This window comes from Bombina bombina, chromosome 7 (genome assembly GCF_027579735.1).
Source record: "Bombina bombina isolate aBomBom1 chromosome 7, aBomBom1.pri, whole genome shotgun sequence".
NCBI lineage: Eukaryota > Metazoa > Chordata > Amphibia > Anura > Bombinatoridae > Bombina > Bombina bombina.
Genome location: NC_069505.1, coordinates 373,970,867 through 373,990,283, shown reverse-complemented (window position 1 = coordinate 373,990,283; position 19,417 = coordinate 373,970,867). Strand labels below are relative to the sequence as shown.

Genomic DNA, 19,417 nt, shown 5'->3' with positions numbered 1-19,417 from the left:
TCAGAGGACCAGAGACTCACTCCGTTGGTGGCTGTCCCTGGACAACCTGTCACAAGGGATGACATTCCGCAGACCAGAGTGGGTCATTGTCACGACCGACGCCAGTCTGATGGGCTGGGGCGCGGTCTGGGGATCCCTGAAAGCTCAGGGTCTTTGGTCTCGGGAAGAATCTCTTCTACCGATAAATATTCTGGAACTGAGAGCGATATTCAATGCTCTCAAGGCTTGGCCTCAGCTAGCGAGGGCCAAGTTCATACGGTTTCAATCAGACAACATGACAACTGTTGCGTACATCAACCATCAGGGGGGAACAAGGAGTTCCCTAGCGATGGAAGAAGTGACCAAAATCATTCTATGGGCGGAGTCTCACTCCTGCCACCTGTCTGCTATCCACATCCCAGGAGTGGAAAATTGGGAAGCGGATTTTCTGAGTCGTCAGACATTGCATCCGGGGGAGTGGGAACTCCATCCGGAAATCTTTGCCCAAGTCACTCAGCGGTGGGGCATTCCAGACATGGATCTGATGGCCTCTCGTCAGAACTTCAAAGTTCCTTGCTACGGGTCCAGATCCAGGGATCCCAAGGCGGCTCTAGTGGATGCACTAGTAGCACCTTGGACCTTCAAACTAGCTTATGTGTTCCCGCCATTTCCTCTCATCCCCAGGCTGGTAGCCAGGATCAATCAGGAGAGGGCGTCGGTGATCTTGATAGCTCCTGCGTGGCCACGCAGGACTTGGTATGCAGATCTGGTGAATATGTCATCGGCTCCACCTTGGAAGCTACCTTTGAGACGAGACCTTCTTGTTCAGGGTCCGTTCGAACATCCGAATCTGGTTTCACTCCAGCTGACTGCTTGGAGATTGAACGCTTGATTTTATCGAAGCGAGGGTTCTCAGATTCTGTTATCGATACTCTTGTTCAGGCCAGAAAGCCTGTAACTAGAAAGATTTACCACAAAATTTGGAAAAAATATATCTGTTGGTGTGAATCTAAAGGATTCCCTTGGGACAAGGTTAAGATTCCTAGGATTCTATCCTTCCTTCAAGAAGGATTGGAAAAAGGATTATCTGCAAGTTCCCTGAAGGGACAGATTTCTGCCTTGTCGGTGTTACTTCACAAAAAACTGGCTGCTGTGCCAGATGTTCAAGCCTTTGTTCAGGCTCTGGTTAGAATTAAGCCTGTTTACAAACCTTTGACTCCTCCTTGGAGTCTCAATTTAGTTCTTTCAGTTCTTCAGGGGGTTCCGTTTGAACCCTTGCATTCCGTTGATATTAAATTATTATCTTGGAAAGTTTTGTTTTTAGTTGCAATTTCTTCTGCCAGAAGAGTTTCAGAATTATCTGCTCTGCAGTGTTCTCCTCCTTATCTGGTGTTCCATGCAGATAAGGTGGTTTTACGTACTAAACCTGGTTTTCTTCCAAAAGTTGTTTCTAACAAAAACATTAACCAGGAGATTATCGTACCTTCTCTGTGTCCGAAACCAGTTTCAAAGAAGGAACGTTTGTTGCACAATTTGGATGTTGTTCGCGCTCTAAAATTCTATTTAGATGCTACAAAGGATTTTAGACAAACATCTTCCTTGTTTGTTGTTTATTCCGGTAAAAGGAGAGGTCAAAAAGCAACTTCTACCGCTCTCTCTTTTTGGATTAAAAGCATCATCAGATTGGCTTACGAGACTGCCGGACGGCAGCCTCCCGAAAGAATCACAGCTCATTCCACTAGGGCTGTGGCTTCCACATGGGCCTTCAAGAACGAGGCTTCTGTTGATCAGATATGTAGGGCAGCGACTTGGTCTTCACTGCACACTTTTACCAAATTTTACAAGTTTGATACTTTTGCTTCTTCTGAGGCTATTTTTGGGAGAAAGGTTTTGCAAGCTGTGGTGCCTTCCGTTTAGGTAACCTGATTTGCTCCCTCCCTTCATCCGTGTCCTAAAGCTTTGGTATTGGTTCCCACAAGTAAGGATGACGCCGTGGACCGGACACACCAATGTTGGAGAAAACAGAATTTATGCTTACCTGATAAATTACTTTCTCCAACGGTGTGTCCGGTCCACGGCCCGCCCTGGTTTTTTAATCAGGTCTGATAATTTATTTTCTTTAACTACAGTCACCACGGTACCATATGGTTTCTCCTATGCAAATATTCCTCCTTAACGTCGGTCGAATGACTGGGGTAGGCGGAGCCTAGGAGGGATCATGTGACCAGCTTTGCTGGGCTCTTTGCCATTTCCTGTTGGGGAAGAGAATATCCCACAAGTAAGGATGACGCCGTGGACCGGACACACCGTTGGAGAAAGTAATTTATCAGGTAAGCATAAATTCTGTTTTTTTAGAAGAATGTTTTCTAATAGTTACCACCACACGGGACTTCTGGCAGATAGTTCCTAAGGTGGAGAGAAGAGTTTCTACTCTAGCTAAGCGTACCACTACCTCTGACGAGGACAGTTGTGCTTTTTAGATCCAATGGATAAAAAATGTTTATTCAACAGGGTTTTATCCTGCAGCCCCTTGCATACATTGCTTCTGTCACTGCTGCTGCGGCGTTCTGGGTTGAGTCTCTTGATGAGGCTTTACAGTTAAGCGACTCCATTGGATGAATATATTTGACAAGCTTATGCTAGCCAATTCCTTTGTTTTCTGATGCCTTGTTCATTTGACTAGACTAACGGCTAAGAATTCTGTTTTTTACTATACTGGCGCGCAGAGCGCTATGGCTTATATCATGGTCAGCTGTCGTTACTTTAATAAATAAGCTACTTAACTTCCCTTCAAGGGACCCTATTCGGGCCTGGTTTGAAGGAGATTATTGCTTATATCACTGGAGGAAAAGGTCATGCCCTTCCTCAGGATAGGTCTAAATCAAGGGCAAAAAAAAAAAAAAGTCTAATTTTCGTACCTTTTAAAAACTTCAGGGCAGGTGTGGCATCCTCTTCCTCTAAGGCAAAACAAGAGGGAATTTTTGCTCAGTCCAAGGCGGTCTGGAGACAATCGGACCTGGAACAAAGATAAGCAGGCCAAGGAGCCTGCTGCTGCCTCTAAGGCAGCATGAAGGAACGGACCCCTATCCGGTAACGGATCCTATAGGGGGCAGACTTTCATTCTTTGCCCAGGCGTGGGCAAGAGATGCCCAGGATCCCTAGGCATTGGAATTTATATCCCAGAGATATCTTCTGGATTTCAAAGATTCCCCCCCCCAAAAAAAGGGGAGATTTCGCCTTTCACAATTATCTGCAAACCAGATAAAGAAGGAGGCATTCTTACATTGTGTACGAGATCCATCCAGTTCCAAGAGAGGAACAGGGACAGAGTTTTTACTCAAATCTGTTTGTGGTTCCCAAGGAGAGGGAACCTTCAGACCTATTTTGGATCTAAAGATCTTAAAAAATTCCTCAGAATTCCGTCATTTAAGATGGAAACTATTCGTACCATCTTAACTATGATCCAGGAGAGTCAATAGAGGACTACAATGGATTTGAAGGATGCTTATCCTCACATTGTGATGCATAAAGATCACCATCGTTTTTCAGGTTTGCCTTTCTAGACAGGCATTACCAGTTTGTAGCTCTTTCCTTTGGGATATCTACAGCCCCAAGAATCTTTATGGAGGTTCTGGGGTCGCTTTGGCGGTCCTTAGACCGCGGGGCATAGAAGTGGCCCCTTATTTAGACGACATCCTGATACAGGCGTCAAACATCCAAATTGCCCAGTCTCATACGGACGTAGTACTGGCATTTCTGAGATCACATGGGTGGAAAGTGAACAAGGAAAGAGTTCTCTATCCCCAATCTCAAGGGTTTCCCTCCTAGGGACTCTGATAGATTCTGTAGAAATGAAAATTTACCTGACGGAGTCCAGGTTGTCAAAGTTTCTAAATTTCTGCCGTGTTTTTTCATCCCATCCGCACCCTTCGGTGGCTCAGTACATGAATGAAATTGGCTTAATGGTAGCGGCAAGGGACATAGTACCGTTTGCACGTCTACATTTCAGACCGCTGCAACTATGCATGCTCAGTCAGAGGAACGGGGATTACACAGATTTGTCCCCCTGTTAAACCTGGACCAAGAGACCAGAGATTCTCTTCTCTGGTGACTATGTCGGGTCCATCTGTCCAAGGGTATGACCTTCCGCAGGTCAGATGGGACAATTGTTACAATAGATGCCAGCCTTTTAGGTTGGGATGCAGTCTGGAACTCCCTGAAGGCTCAGGGATAGTGGACTTAGGAGGAGACCCTCCTTCTAATAAATATTCTGGAACTGGGAGTGATATTCCATGCTCTTCAGACTTGGCCTCAGTTAGCAACTCTGAGGTACATCATACTCAGTCGGACAATATACACGACTGTGGCTTACATCAGCCATCAAGGGGGAACAGAAGTTCCCTAGCGATGTTAGAAGTCTTACAATAATTCACTGGACAGAGACTCACTCTTGTCTATCAGCTATCCATATCCCAGGTGTTGAGAACTGGGAGGTGGATTTTCTAAGTCGTCAGACTTTTCTTCCGGGGGAGTGGGATTTCCTCCGGAGGTCAAGACCAAGCAGGAGAGGGCTTTGGTGTTTTTGACAGCGCCTGCGTAGCCACGCAGGACCTGGTATGCAGATCTGGTGGACATGTCATCCTTTCCATCACGGTCTCTGCTTCTGAGACAGGTCCCTCTACCTCAGGGTCCTTTCAACCATCTAAATAGAATCAATCTGAGATGGACTGCCTGGAGACTGAACGCTTGATGTTATCAAAGCATGGCTTCTCCGAGTCAGTCATTGATACCTTAATACAGACATGAAAGCCTGTCTCTAGGAAAATTGAACATAGATATGGTGTAAATATCTGATTGTTATGAATCCAAGGGTTACTCATGGAGTAAAGTCTGGATTCCCAGGATATTATCTTTTCTCCAAGATGTTTTTGAGAAAAGGGTTGTCAGCTAATTCCTTAAAAGGGGACAGATTTTTACTCTGTCTATTTTTTTGCACAAGCGTCTGGCAGGTATTCTAGACGTTCAGGCATTTGGTCAGGCTTTGGTTAGATCCAAGCCTGTGTTTAAAACTGTTGCTCCGCCATGGAGCTTAAACCTGATTCTTAAGGTTCTTCAAGAAGTTCCGTTTGAACCTTTTTTGTTCCATAGATATCAATCTTTATCTTGGAAAGTTCCTTTTGGGTAGCTAATTCCTCGACTCGTAGAGTCTCCAAGTTATCTGTGTTACAATGTGATTCTCCTTATCTGGTCCTTCGTACGGATAAGGTAGTCCTGCGTACCAACCTGGGTTTTTTCCTAAGGTGGTATCTAACAAGTACATCACTCAAGAGATAGTTGTTCCATGCTTGTATCCTAATCCTTCCTCAAAGAAGGAACGTCTATTACACAATATTGGACGTGGTTTGTGCTTTAAAGTTTTACTTACAAGCTACTACAGTTTTCATCAAACGTTCACCTTGTTTGTTGTCTATTCTGGACAGAGGAGAGGTCAAAAGACTTCAGCAGCCTCTCTGTCTTTTTGGTTAAAAAGCATAATTCATTTAGCTTATGAGACTGCTGGACAGCAGCCTCCTGAAGGGATTACAGCTCATTCTACTAGAGCTGTGGTTTTCACTTGGGCCTTTTTTAAATGTGGCTTCTGTTGAACAGATTTACAAGACGGAGTCTTGGTCTGCGCTTCATACTTTTCAAATTTAACAAATTTGATACCTTGCTTCTTCGGAGGCTATTTTTGGGAGAAAGGGTTTTTTACAGGCAGTGGTAACTTCCGTTTAAGTACCTGCCTTGTCCCTCCCATCATCCGTGTACTTTAGCTTTGGTATTGGTATTCCATAAGTAATGGATGATCCGTGGACTGGATACACTTAACAAGAGAAAACATAATTTATGCTTACCTGATAAATTTATTTCTCTTGTAGTGTATCCAGTCCACGGCCCGCCCTGTCACTTTAAGGCAGGTAATTTTTTCATTTGAACTACAGTCACCACTGCACCCTATGGTTTTTCCTTTCTCTGCATGTTTTCGGTCGAATGACTGAATATGGCAGTTAGGGGAGGAGCTATATAGTAGCTTTGCTGTGGGTGGACTCTTGCAGCTTCCTGTTGGGAAGGAGAATATATTCCATAAGTAATGGATGATCCGTGGACTTGGATACACTACAAGAGAAATAAATTTATCAGGTAAGCATAAATTGTTATCCTGTATTAGGCTACAATGTGTGATTTTGTAAAATTTTGGGATGGTGGTGTGCCACAGGATTTTTTAATGTAAAATAGTGTTCCACGGCAAAAAAAGGTTGCAAATCACTGGGGTAGGGTATTGAGAGGGGGCAGCTACACTACAGAAAATTGGGTCGTCTTATTATTATTATTTTTCTTTTTAAGAATAATGCAAATTTCTCCAACATAGGTGTGTCCGGTCCACGGCGTCATCCTTACTTGTGGGATATTCTCTTCCCCAACAGGAAATGGCAAAGAGCCCAGCAAAGCTGGTCACATGATCCCTCCTAGGCTCCGCCTACCCCAGTCATTCTCTTTGCCGTTGTACAGGCAACATCTCCACGGAGATGGCTTAGAGTTTTTTAGTGTTTAACTGTAGTTTTTATTATTCAATCAAGAGTTTGTTATTTTGAAATAGTGCTGGTATGTACTATTTACTCAGAAACAGAAAAGAGATGAAGATTTCTGTTTGTATGAGGAAAATGATTTTAGCAACCGTAACTAAAATCCATGGCTGTTCCACACAGGACTGTTGAGAGCAATTAACTTCAGTTGGGGGAACAGTGTGCAGTCTTTTGCTGCTTGAGGTATGACACATTCTAACAAGACGATGTAATGCTGGAAGCTGTCATTTTCCCTATGGGATCCGGTAAGCCATGTTTATTACGATCGTAAATAAGGGCTTCACAAGGGCTTATTAAGACTGTAGACTTTTTCTGGGCTAAATCGATTCATTATTAACACATATTTAGCCTTGAGGAATCATTTTATCTGGGTATTTTGATATAATAATATCGGCAGGCACTGTATTAGACACCTTATTCCTTAGGGGCTTTCCCAAAGCATAAGCAGAGCCTCATTTTCGCGCCGGTGTGGCGCACTTGTTTTTGAGAGGCATGGCATGCAGTCGCATGTGAGAGGAGCTCTGATACTTAGAAAAGACTTTCTGAAGGCGTCATTTGGTATCGTATTCCCCTTTGGGCTTGGTTGGGTCTCAGCAAAGCAGATACCAGGGACTGTAAAGGGGTTAAAGTTTAAAACGGCTCCGGTTCCGTTATTTTAAGGGTTAAAGCTTCCAAATTTGGTGTGCAATACTTTTAAGGCTTTAAGACACTGTGGTGAAAATTTGATAAATTTTGAACAATTCCTTCATGTTTTTTCGCAATTGCAGTAATAAAGTGTGTTCAGTTTAAAATTTAAAGTGACAGTAACGGTTTTATTTTAAAACGTTTTTTGTACTTTGTTATCAAGTTTATGCCTGTTTAACATGTCTGAACTACCAGATAGACTGTGTTCTGAATGTGGGGAAGCCAGAATTCCTATTCATTTAAATAAATGTGATTTATGTGATAATGACAATGATGCCCAAGATGATTCCTCAAGTGAGGGGAGTAAGCATGGTACTGCATCATTCCCTCCTTCGTCTACACGAGTCTTGCCCACTCAGGAGGCCCCTAGTACATCTAGCGCGCCAATACTCCTTACTATGCAACAATTAACGGCTGTAATGGATAATTCTGTCAAAAACATTTTAGCCAAAATAAACACTTGTCAGCGTAAGCGCGGCTGCTCTGTTTTAGATACTGTAGAGCATGACGACGCTGATATTAATATCTCTGAAGGGCCCCTAACCCAGTCTGATGGGGCCAGGGAGGTTTTGTCTGAGGGAGAAATTACTGATTCAGGGAACATTTCTCAACAGGCTGAACCTGATGTGATTGCATTTAAATTTAAGTTGGAACATCTCCGCATTCTGCTTAAGGAGGTATTATCCACTCTGGATGATTGTGACAAGTTGGTCATCCCAGAGAAACTATGTAAAATGGACAAGTTCCTAGAGGTGCCGGGGCTCCCAGAAGCTTTTCCTATACCCAAGCGGGTGGCGGACATTGTTAATAAAGAATGGGAGAGGCCAGGTATTCCTTTCGTCCCTCCCCCCATATTTAAAAAATTGTTTCCTATGGTCGACCCCAGAAAGGACTTATGGCAGACAGTCCCCAAGGTCGAGGGAGCGGTTTCCACTTTAAACAAACGCACCACTATACCCATAGAGGATAGTTGTGCTTTCAAAGATCCTATGGATAAAAAATTAGAAGGTTTGCTCAAAAAGATGTTTGTTCAGCAGGGTTACCTTCTACAACCAATTTCATGCATTGTCCCTGTCGCTACAGCCGCATGTTTCTGGTTCGATGAGCTGATAAAGGCAGTCGATAGTGATTCTCCTCCTTATGAGGAGATTATGGACAGAATCAATGCTCTCAAATTGGCTAATTCTTTCACCCTCGACGCCACTTTGCAATTGGCTAGGTTAGCGGCTAAGAATTCTGGGTTTGCTATTGTGGCGCGCAGAGCGCTTTGGTTGAAATCTTGGTCGGCTGATGCGTCTTCCAAGAACAAGCTACTTAACTTTCCTTTCAAGGGGAAAACGCTGTTTGGCCCTGACTTGAAAGAGATTATCTCTGATATCACTGGGGGTAAGGGCCACGCCCTTCCTCAGGATCGGCCTTTCAAGGCAAAAAATAAACCTAATTTTCGTCCCTTTCGTAGAAACGGACCAGCCCAAGGTGCTACGTCCTCTAAGCAAGAGGGTAATACTTCTCAAGCCAAGCCAGCTTGGAGACCAATGCAAGGCTGGAACAAAGGAAAGCAGGCCAAGAAACCTGCCACTGCTACCAAGACTGCATGAAATGTTGGCCCCCGATCCGGGACCGGATCTGGTGGGGGGCAGACTCTCTCTCTTCGCTCAGGCTTGGGCAAGAGATGTTCTGGATCCTTGGGCGCTAGAAATAGTCTCCCAAGGTTATCTTCTGGAATTCAAGGGACTTCCCCCAAGGGGGAGGTTCCACAGGTCTCAGTTGTCTTCAGACCACATAAAAAGACAGGCATTCTTACATTGTGTAGAAGACCTGTTAAAAATGGGAGTGATTCATCCTGTTCCATTAAGAGAACAAGGGATGGGGTTCTACTCCAATCTGTTCATAGTTCCCAAAAAAGAGGGAACGTTCAGACCAATCTTAGATCTCAAGATCTTAAACACGTTTCTCAAGGTTCCATCGTTCAAGATGGAAACCATTCGAACTATTCTTCCTTCCATCCAGGAAGGTCAATTCATGACCACGGTGGATTTAAAGGATGCGTATCTACATATTCCTATCCACAAGGAACATCATCGGTTCCTAAGGTTCGCATTCCTGGACAAACATTACCAGTTCGTGGCGCTTCCTTTCGGATTAGCCACTGCTCCAAGGATTTTCACAAAGGTACTAGGGTCCCTTCTAGCTGTGCTAAGACCAAGGGGCATTGCTGTAGTACCTTACTTGGACGACATTTTGATTCAAGCGTCGTCCCTTCCTCAAGCAAAGGCTCACACGGACATCGTCCTGGCCTTTCTCAGATCTCACGGATGGAAAGTGAACGTGGAAAAGAGTTCTCTATCCCCGTCAACAAGGGTTCCCTTCTTGGGAACAATTATAGACTCCTTAGAAATGAGGATTTTTCTAACAGAGGCCAGAAAAACAAAACTTCTAGACTCTTGTCGGATACTTCATTCCGTTCCTCTTCCTTCCATAGCTCAGTGCATGGAAGTGATCGGGTTGATGGTAGCGGCAATGGACATAGTTCCTTTTGCGCGCATTCATCTAAGACCATTACAACTGTGCATGCTCAGTCAGTGGAATGGGGACTATACAGACTTGTCTCCGAAGATACAAGTAAATCAGAGGACCAGAGACTCACTCCGTTGGTGGCTGTCCCTGGACAACCTGTCACGAGGGATGACATTCCGCAGACCAGAGTGGGTCATTGTCACGACCGACGCCAGTCTGATGGGCTGGGGCGCGGTCTGGGGATCCCTGAAAGCTCAGGGTCTTTGGTCTCGGGAAGAATCTCTTCTACCGATAAATATTCTGGAACTGAGAGCGATATTCAATGCTCTCAAGGCTTGGCCTCAGCTAGCAAGGGCCAAGTTCATACGGTTTCAATCAGACAACATGACAACTGTTGCGTACATCAACCATCAGGGGGGAACAAGGAGTTCCCTAGCGATGGAAGAAGTGACCAAAATCATTCTATGGGCGGAGTCTCACTCCTGCCACCTGTCTGCTATCCACATCCCAGGAGTGGAAAATTGGGAAGCGGATTTTCTGAGTCGTCAGACATTGCATCCGGGGGAGTGGGAACTCCATCCGGAAATCTTTGCCCAAGTCACTCAGCTGTGGGGCATTCCAGACATGGATCTGATGGCCTCTCGTCAGAACTTCAAAGTTCCTTGCTACGGGTCCAGATCCAGGGATCCCAAGGCGGCTCTAGTGGATGCACTAGTAGCACCTTGGACCTTCAAACTAGCTTATGTGTTCCCGCCCTTTCCTCTCATCCCCAGGCTGGTAGCCAGGATCAATCAGGAGAGGGCGTCGGTGATCTTGATAGCTCCTGCGTGGCCACGCAGGACTTGGTATGCAGATCTGGTGAATATGTCATCGGCTCCACCTTGGAAGCTACCTTTGAGACGAGACCTTCTTGTTCAGGGTCCGTTCGAACATCCGAATCTGGTTTCACTCCAGCTGACTGCTTGGAGATTGAACGCTTGATTTTATCGAAGCGAGGGTTCTCAGATTCTGTTATCGATACTCTTGTTCAGGCCAGAAAGCCTGTAACCAGAAAGATTTACCACAAAATTTGGAAAAAATATATCTGTTGGTGTGAATCTAAAGGATTCCCTTGGGACAAGGTTAAGATTCCTAGGATCCTATCCTTCCTTCAAGAAGGATTGGAAAAAGGATTATCTGCAAGTTCCCTGAAGGGACAGATTTCTGCCTTGTCGGTGTTACTTCACAAAAAACTGGCTGCTGTGCCAGATGTTCAAGCTTTTGTTCAGGCTCTGGTTAGAATTAAGCCTGTTTACAAACCTTTGACTCCTCCTTGGAGTCTCAATTTAGTTCTTTCAGTTCTTCAGGGGGTTCCGTTTGAACCCTTGCATTCCGTTGATATTAAATTATTATCTTGGAAAGTTTTGTTTTTAGTTGCAATTTCTTCTGCCAGAAGAGTTTCAGAATTATCTGCTCTGCAGTGTTCTCCTCCTTATCTGGTGTTCCATGCAGATAAGGTGGTTTTACGTACTAAACCTGGTTTTCTTCCAAAAGTTGTTTCTAACAAAAACATTAACCAGGAGATTATCGTACCTTCTCTGTGTCCGAAACCAGTTTCAAAGAAGGAACGTTTGTTGCACAATTTGGATGTTGTTCGCGCTCTAAAATTCTATTTAGATGCTACAAAGGATTTTAGACAAACATCTTCCTTGTTTGTTGTTTATTCCGGTAAAAGGAGAGGTCAAAAAGCAACTTCTACCTCTCTCTCTTTTTGGATTAAAAGCATCATCAGATTGGCTTACGAGACTGCCGGACGGCAGCCTCCCGAAAGAATCACAGCTCATTCCACTAGGGCTGTGGCTTCCACATGGGCCTTCAAGAACGAGGCTTCTGTTGATCAGATATGTAGGGCAGCGACTTGGTCTTCACTGCACACTTTTACCAAATTTTACAAGTTTGATACTTTTGCTTCTTCTGAGGCTATTTTTGGGAGAAAGGTTTTGCAAGCCGTGGTGCCTTCCATTTAGGTGACCTGATTTGCTCCCTCCCTTCATCCGTGTCCTAAAGCTTTGGTATTGGTTCCCACAAGTAAGGATGACGCCGTGGACCGGACACACCTATGTTGGAGAAAACAGAATTTATGTTTACCTGATAAATTACTTTCTCCAACGGTGTGTCCGGTCCACGGCCCGCCCTGGTTTTTTAATCAGGTCTGATAATTTATTTTCTTTAACTACAGTCACCACGGTACCATATGGTTTCTCCTATGCAAATATTCCTCCTTAACGTCGGTCGAATGACTGGGGTAGGCGGAGCCTAGGAGGGATCATGTGACCAGCTTTGCTGGGCTCTTTGCCATTTCCTGTTGGGGAAGAGAATATCCCACAAGTAAGGATGACGCCGTGGACCGGACACACCGTTGGAGAAAGTAATTTATCAGGTAAACATAAATTCTGTTTTCGAGCAAACTGGGTACTGGTAGACAGCTGCCAGTACCCAAGATGGCAGAAAGTAGGTAGAGGGGGAGGGTTAGAGAGCTGTTTAGGGGGCATCAGGGAGGTTGGGGACTAAGGGGGGATCCAACATTGCAGAATAAATTATATTAAAAAAAAAGTTTTTTATTTTAGTGCTGGCAGACTTTCTGCCAGTTCTTAAGATGGCGGTGACAATTTTGAGGTGGGGGAGGAAAGAGAGCTGTTTGAGGGGGGTCAGGGAGAGATCAGGGGGTAGGCTGTGGGAGGCTGATCTCTACACTAAAGCTAAAATTAACCCTACAAGCTAGCTAATTAACCCCCCAACTGCTGGGCATAATACAAGTGTGGTGCGCAGCAGAATTAAGCGGCCTTCTAATTACCAAAAAGCAATGCCAAAGCCATATATGCCTGCTATTTCTGAACAAAGGGTATCCCAGAGAAGCATTTACAACCATTTATGCCATAATTGCACAAGCTGTTTGTAAATAATTTAAGTGAGAAACCTAAAGTTAGTGAAACTATATAATTTTTTTTTATTATTTGATCGCATTTGGCGGTTAAATAGTGGCATGAAATATACCAAAATGGGCCTAGATGAATACTTTCTTCAATTTTTAAACATTAAAGCTGGTTAACTATTGCACTTTTTTTCTCACTAATGGTCCCAAAAGCTTCTATCAGCACATTATGTTTGTGCTTTCTTGTACTCTCTTAAAAAGGTTTTTATTTTTTCTGGAAGACATAGCATTTTTTTTATGTTGATTCTTTAAAGGGAAAGTAACACCTTGGGAATTTTATATAAAATATTTTCTTACCTTTTTAAAGGGACATTACACACTAAATGCTAGATAGAATGATGCATTCAATGAAAAGATTAGTTTGACAATAGCATGTTGTTTGTAAAGTTTCATTAGCTGTTTTAAATAGTGAAAAAAATAAATTAAGTTTTAGTGTCTATAGTATAGTAATAACAAGTCACTGAAAATACATTAATATAAAAACAATTTTACAGTGTACTGTCCCTTTAATCTTTATCACCACAACATAAATATCTTATGATTACAAGGCGTTTTACTGTCCTTTTGGAGAAAAAAAATTAAAATAATGGTTACTGTTTTTAGGAAATACGGTGATCTTACAATTTGAGCATTTTGGCAACAAACTAGTTCTGTTAGCGCTATTGTTCGCAATGAAAAATGGTGATTTCTATACATTTTAGCTGAGTCAGTATAATGTGGCATATGTTGCGCTATCAATAACCAACTTGCTATTCTTTTTTTATTATTTATAAAATACACTTTATTTTGTACTTTGTAACATAAGATTGTGGATGGTGGTGTTTTTGTTTTGTTGTTTTTGTTTTTTTGTTGTTTTTTTAAATACCAAGTGTGTTTACAAGTCATACAGTGTGTAACCAGCTTGTTTCTGATTCTCACTCCTTAAGGTGCTCCTCCATTCCTGAGACCACCTGGAATCCGTGGGCCACCACCTCGACTGCTTCCTCCAGGACCCCCACCAGGGCGTCCACCAGGTCCTCCTCCAGGTCCTCCCCCTGGCCTGCCACCTGGACCACCACCCCGTGGCCCACCACCTCGCCTTCCTCCACCTGCCCCTCCAGGTAATAGTTTATCTTCAACCACAGTAGTTCTATATAAAGGACAATGATGCAGTGACTTTGCCCCTTCCATATAAAGGGGCAATAATGCAGTACCTCTGCCCCTTCCATATAAAGGGGCAATAATGCACCTGGACCACCACCCCGCGGCCCACCACCTCACCTTTCTTTACCTGCCCCTACAGGTAACAAAGTTTATTTTCAACCACAGTAGTTCTATATAAAGGACAATAATGCAGTGCCTCTGCCCCTTCCATATAAAAGGACAATGATGCAGTGCCTCTGCCCCTTCCATATAAAAGGGGCAATGATGCAGTGCTTCTGCCCCTTCCATATAAAAGGGGCAATGATGCAGTGCTTCTGCCCCTTCCATATAAAAGGGGCAATGATGCAGTGCCTCTGCCCCTTCCATATAAAAGGGGCAATGATGCAGTGCCTCTGCCCCTTCCATATAAAAGGGCAATGATGCAGTGCCTCTGCCCCTTCCATATAAAAGGGCAATGATGCAGTGCCTCTGCCCCTTCCATATAAAAGGGCAATGATGCAGTGCCTCTGCCCCTTCCATATAAAAGGGCAATGATGCAGTGCCTCTGCCCCTTCCATATAAAAGGGCAATGATGCAGTGCCTCTGCCCCTGGGCACATCCTTATTTATGTAACATCGCACACCAGGAACTTCAGCTGGGGAGATTCTTCTTTAACACTGGGTCTCTGATTAGTAATTGGCAGAAGAGTGCCACCCCCACAAAGATAGCAGACACATTGTCTGTTGTGGTAGGCATAATGTGAACTTCTATGTTCTAATTTGCACTTAAAGGGACAGTGTATTGTAAAAGTTTCTCCTCTTTAGTAGCTGGTTTCATCTGTTTTGTTCCCAACCTATACTGAACATTTCAATACTTTAAGTATCTGTTGTGAAAAAAACTTTGTAAACATAACCAGGAGAGTAAATTACACTCCCAGTAGGGAGTCATATAGATAAGTCCTCAAACGTTAATTTTCAGTTGTTCTCTCTAAGTATACAAACCTGGATAACAGAAGGAAGCTTTGTGTGTGGGTATAAAGAGTGATAATATAAGGAGAATTTATATCCCTGCAAGCTCAACCCATTTTTAATGTGTTGTGGTTTCAAAGATTAAAACCAGCTAGTTCATCTTCAAAAATAAACCTTAAGGAACAATTTGCCATTCATGTTATACTTTTCAACTGGTATAACAAGGCATTGGAAACCCATAAAGAGGAATCAAGTTTTATAGTACACTGTCCCATTAAGGGTTAATAATGAAAAAAGGTACTTAAATTTATTGTACAACTTTTAATTGTTTTGTTTCTGCAGGTATACCACCACCTCCTCGTCCCATGCTGCGTCCTCCCATTGGCCCTCCTCCTAGTGCAGCACCTCCAGGCCTTTATCCTTCAACACCATTGGCGAATCCCGGTGTATTGAGTGCACCTCCCAGCTTGATTCAGCGTCCCAAATCAGACGAAACTGGGGCAACCATTGAGAAAAAGGCCACTGCAACCATCAGTGCCAAACCTCAGATTACTAATCCCAAGGCTGAGGTTACCCGTTTTGTACCAACCGCACTCCGTGTGCGTAGAGAGAACAAGGGATCAGTACCTGCTTCAGTTCAGAAGAAACCAGAAGTCGAAATTGCTAGGCCAGTGGTTAAAACCGGGCCAAAGCAGGGAATCCAGATGCCTGTACAGACCAAGGACGATATGTATGAGGCATTTATGAAAGAGATGGAAGGTCTTCTTTAAAGTTTTCTTTCTAACACTGTTAAGAGTTTACTTCCAGTAGAAACTGCAAAACCTTACCATAGCAAACCTAAATCTCAACCACGGAGTATAGCGAGCAAAAAGTATTCTACTACAGTTATGTGTTTGCTGGTTTCAGTGATAATCATTGTGGGATATATTTTATTTCAAACACATCTTATGATCTCAATAGCCAAGGATTTACTCTCTGTAATGTTCTGTGTTGTACCTAGAAATGCTCAATATCATTTTCATTAGATGTGCTGTACTTTTTTTTAAAAAAGAAGAAAAAAAAAGAAAAATCTGAAAAAAAGTATTCTGTTTATCCTCGTCAAGTGTTTTATTCCCCAGCTAACTCACATGTACTGTTTAAACCCACACAATTTACAGCAAATTAATCATTGACCTAATGTTGCTGCAGAACAATGCAGAGTTTGACACTTTTTATGGAAACCAAAACAAGTAGGGGGGTGCAAGTTAGACTGAAATGGACGTTTGGATTTTATTTGAATGGGAACTGGCTGATCACATTTGTTGCTGCTGCTACTCTGTCATTGCAGTGATTGGCCTAGGTGTGATTTAGGACTTGTCTACAGATCTTTGGGAGAGACAGGAAGTGAGCAAAGACCTGAATGGTCATGGGAAAGGGGAGGTAGATTATTCAAATGTTATTTTTATAGTAAGCCATATGTCGGATCCATAGAAATAAATGTGTTTTTTGTTTTAAAGTTTTTACTAAAATCCATCTAATGCTAACAGTAAAAGATGTAATATTTTTATTGACATACCAATAAAACCTGTGTTTTCTTCTTAAAACCAGGAGAGTCCACAGCTGCATTCATTACTTTAGGGCAGGGGTTTCCAAACTTGGTCCTTCAGAGGTTTTGAAACTACATTTCCCATGATGCTCAGCCAGCATTTTATCTAGCTGAGCATCATGGGAAATGTAGTTCCAAAACCTCTGGAGAGCCAAGTTTGGAAATCCCTGCTTTAGGGAAATACAGAACCTGGCCACCAGGAGGAGGCAAAGACACCCCAGCCAAAAGCTTAAATCCCTCTTTCCTCATCCCCCAGTCATTCTTTGCCTTTCGTCACAGGAGGTTGGCAGAGGTGTCGGAAGCTTACGGAGTAGTCTCTTATTGAAGGTAGTACTCTTCGAGATGGGACGGGAGTTTTAAGTAGTCCTATCAGCCTCTCAGTGAGAGCATGGATGAAAGTTAGAGTCTGGAGATGCAGGGAGAGTCTTCTGCGAAACCACCCCAACTCAAATTGACCGCTTCACAAGCAATCAGCGTTGACGAGTTTCGCTGCCTGCTTGCTTTACTCAAGTCAATGTCAGAGGCAACGCTACTATCTGTCAATCTTGAAGGACCGTGTTGCTGTTCCACGGCATAGATTCCAGTTTAGATTGTTTCTGTCATGGATACCGGGCTGCAAGGGTTAAACTCTCACACCCCCCACAACCTCACCCCTGATGTCTCTCGGCGGTTTTGGGCTCAGAGCAACTGCTATTCCCCAGCCCTTCTGCTCCCCTTGTTTTGTGTGTTGAATGCAGTCTTGGAAGAACTGGTGGCTGACCCCCACTTTACCCTTCGGCCAGCCAGGCCCCTGGAACTACCGGTCGGCCTCATCATCCAGGATTACCGGTGCCCCGTTCACTCCAGTGGCCCTTTGTCCCAGAGCTCTGCTTTTCTTGGGTTTGCTGCCTCTTAGGGTGGCCCAGAGGTGGGGTGATTGCCAGAAGGGAGCTCCCTTGGGAACCGGGGGTTCCAGTTCCCCCTATAATCCCTATTCTCCCTGATATGGGCTCACGCCGGAGGCCTCCCGGCAGAAATTCCGGGTCCTAAGGAAGCAGGACGGGACAGCCTTTCACAGAATAGACCCACCAATTCACCTGGTCGATGACTTCTTGGCTAGCCAGCTGCAAGGCCACTACTGGGGCCGAAGTGGCACAGCTTTTCCTACTGGAGCATTTCTATAACCATGTTCCAGTCGAAATTAAAGAATTGGCCCATGACCGTCGGCCCACCACAGTAGACCAGGCGACCGTCCTGGCCGATCAATATGCAGATGTCCGCCGCCAAGTTCGCTCTGTCCCGCAATCGACTCCCCGCCCAGCTTCGGTTGTAGCCCAACCCCCAGCGGCTACAACTAAGCCCCCAGGACGCCCAGCCTTTGTCCCTCCGGCCGGAGTCAGGGACTCACGGGGGTGTTTCACCTGCGGGCACCCCGGCCACTTCAGGCGGGAATGCCCACATCGGACCCGACAGCAGCCTAGCCAACAGCTTGGGTAAGCGCTTCAGCCCGGACCTACTCAGCCGCTGCCCACTACGCTTATGCACCGGCATCGGCTGACTACCCTGAATGGGCTGAAGAGGAGGTTGGCACTCCACAAGAAGCCCACCTTGTGTCCACCGACAACAGTCCGCACCACTACCAGACTGTTTGGGTCAATGGAAAGGTGGCCCAGGGATTACTGGACACCGGATCTACCATCGCCCTGACCCAGCCTCATCTGGCCTCCGCTTCTACCGCTACTGGAAGAACTCTTGCTGTTCAAGTGGCCGGAGGTGCCACTGTACGAATTCCTATTGCCAGTGTCCATCTGGTTTGGGGCGCTGGAGCCCGTACTGTGGACGTGGGCATTATGCCAGATCTTCCCACAGAGGTTCTACTAGGAAAGGAGCTTGGCCTACTAGTCTCCACCTTTTTGGGGGATACTCCCCTAGACACCTGCCCAGTGACCACCCGCAGGCAAGTTCTGCGTCAAGCCAACACACCGCAGATGGGGACCCAGGTAAGACCTCCTTCCCCGACGCCCTACCCTCACTGCCCGACCCCGGTCCCTGCCCTCCTTCCCGACCAACTATCCTGGGCCCCCCCTCTGAATTTGCCTACGACCCGACCCTTGCCTCCTTCTGAGACTGAGTAGGGACTGATCCCCAGGGCACAGGGGAGGAACGGTTACATTGGGAAAACGGTCTGTTGTATCGGGTCTCCCGGAGAAAGAAAGGGCCAGTGCCCTAACGCCAGATGGTGGTACCGAAACGATATCGGTCCAACCTGCTGCGAATAGGGCACGATATCCCCTTGGCCGGGCATTTAGGCAACTCCCGAACACACCGCCGCCTTACTCCGGTCTTTTTCTGGCCCAGAATCACAAGAGAAATTAAGGAGTATTGTAGGACCTGCGTGGTGTGTCAGAATGTAGGTAGGGAAGACCGGGGACCATACTAAAGCGCCCCTTAACCCTCTCCCAGTTATTGACGAATCCTTAAGCAGAATCGCTTAGGATATAGTAGGGCCCCTACCTCGACCCAGTCCCTCCGGGAAAAAATACATACGGTAGTAGACTAAGCCACTAGGTATCCCAAGACAATACCTCTGGCGAATATCCAGGTGGAGACGGTGGCAAGTGCTTTTCTCCGGATATTCACCAGGGTAGGCTTCCCCCGAGAAATGGTCTGACCAGGGGACCCAGTTTACAGCGGAGGTCACCCAGAAGTTATTGGAACTTGTGTGGGATAAAAGTTCTGTACAGTGCCCCATATCACCCCCAGACCAATGGGCTTTGTGAATGGTTTAACGGGACACTGAAGCAATTGCTTCGGACGTTTTCGGCCACTCACAAAGACTGGGAAAAGTTCTTGCCGCACCTCCTATTTGCTTACCGAGAGGTGCCCCAGGAATCCACCAGGTTTTCACCCTTTGAGCTGCTATATGGCCGGAAAATAAGGGGGCTCCTAGACTTACAGGCTTCCTGGCAAGGGCCCTACCGGGTGGTGG

At 45.1% G+C, this 19,417-nt stretch overlaps 2 protein-coding genes across 3 annotated transcripts in view; one reads left to right on the top strand and one right to left on the bottom strand.

Moving 5' to 3' along the window:
* Window positions 1-15,947, top strand: part of WBP11 (WW domain binding protein 11) — a 193,072-nt gene extending 177,125 nt beyond the window's left edge. For both annotated transcript variants that reach the window (XM_053721086.1, XM_053721087.1), the window contains exons 11-12: window positions 13,701-13,874; window positions 15,207-15,947. In XM_053721086.1, coding sequence (XP_053577061.1) covers window positions 13,701-13,874; window positions 15,207-15,634 — 602 coding nt within the window. In that variant the 3' untranslated portion in view covers window positions 15,635-15,947. The remainder of the gene's footprint in view (window positions 1-13,700; window positions 13,875-15,206) is intronic.
* Window positions 1-19,417, bottom strand: part of TWF2 (twinfilin actin binding protein 2) — a 609,681-nt gene that overhangs the window by 294,918 nt on the left and 295,346 nt on the right. The window lies entirely within an intron of this gene.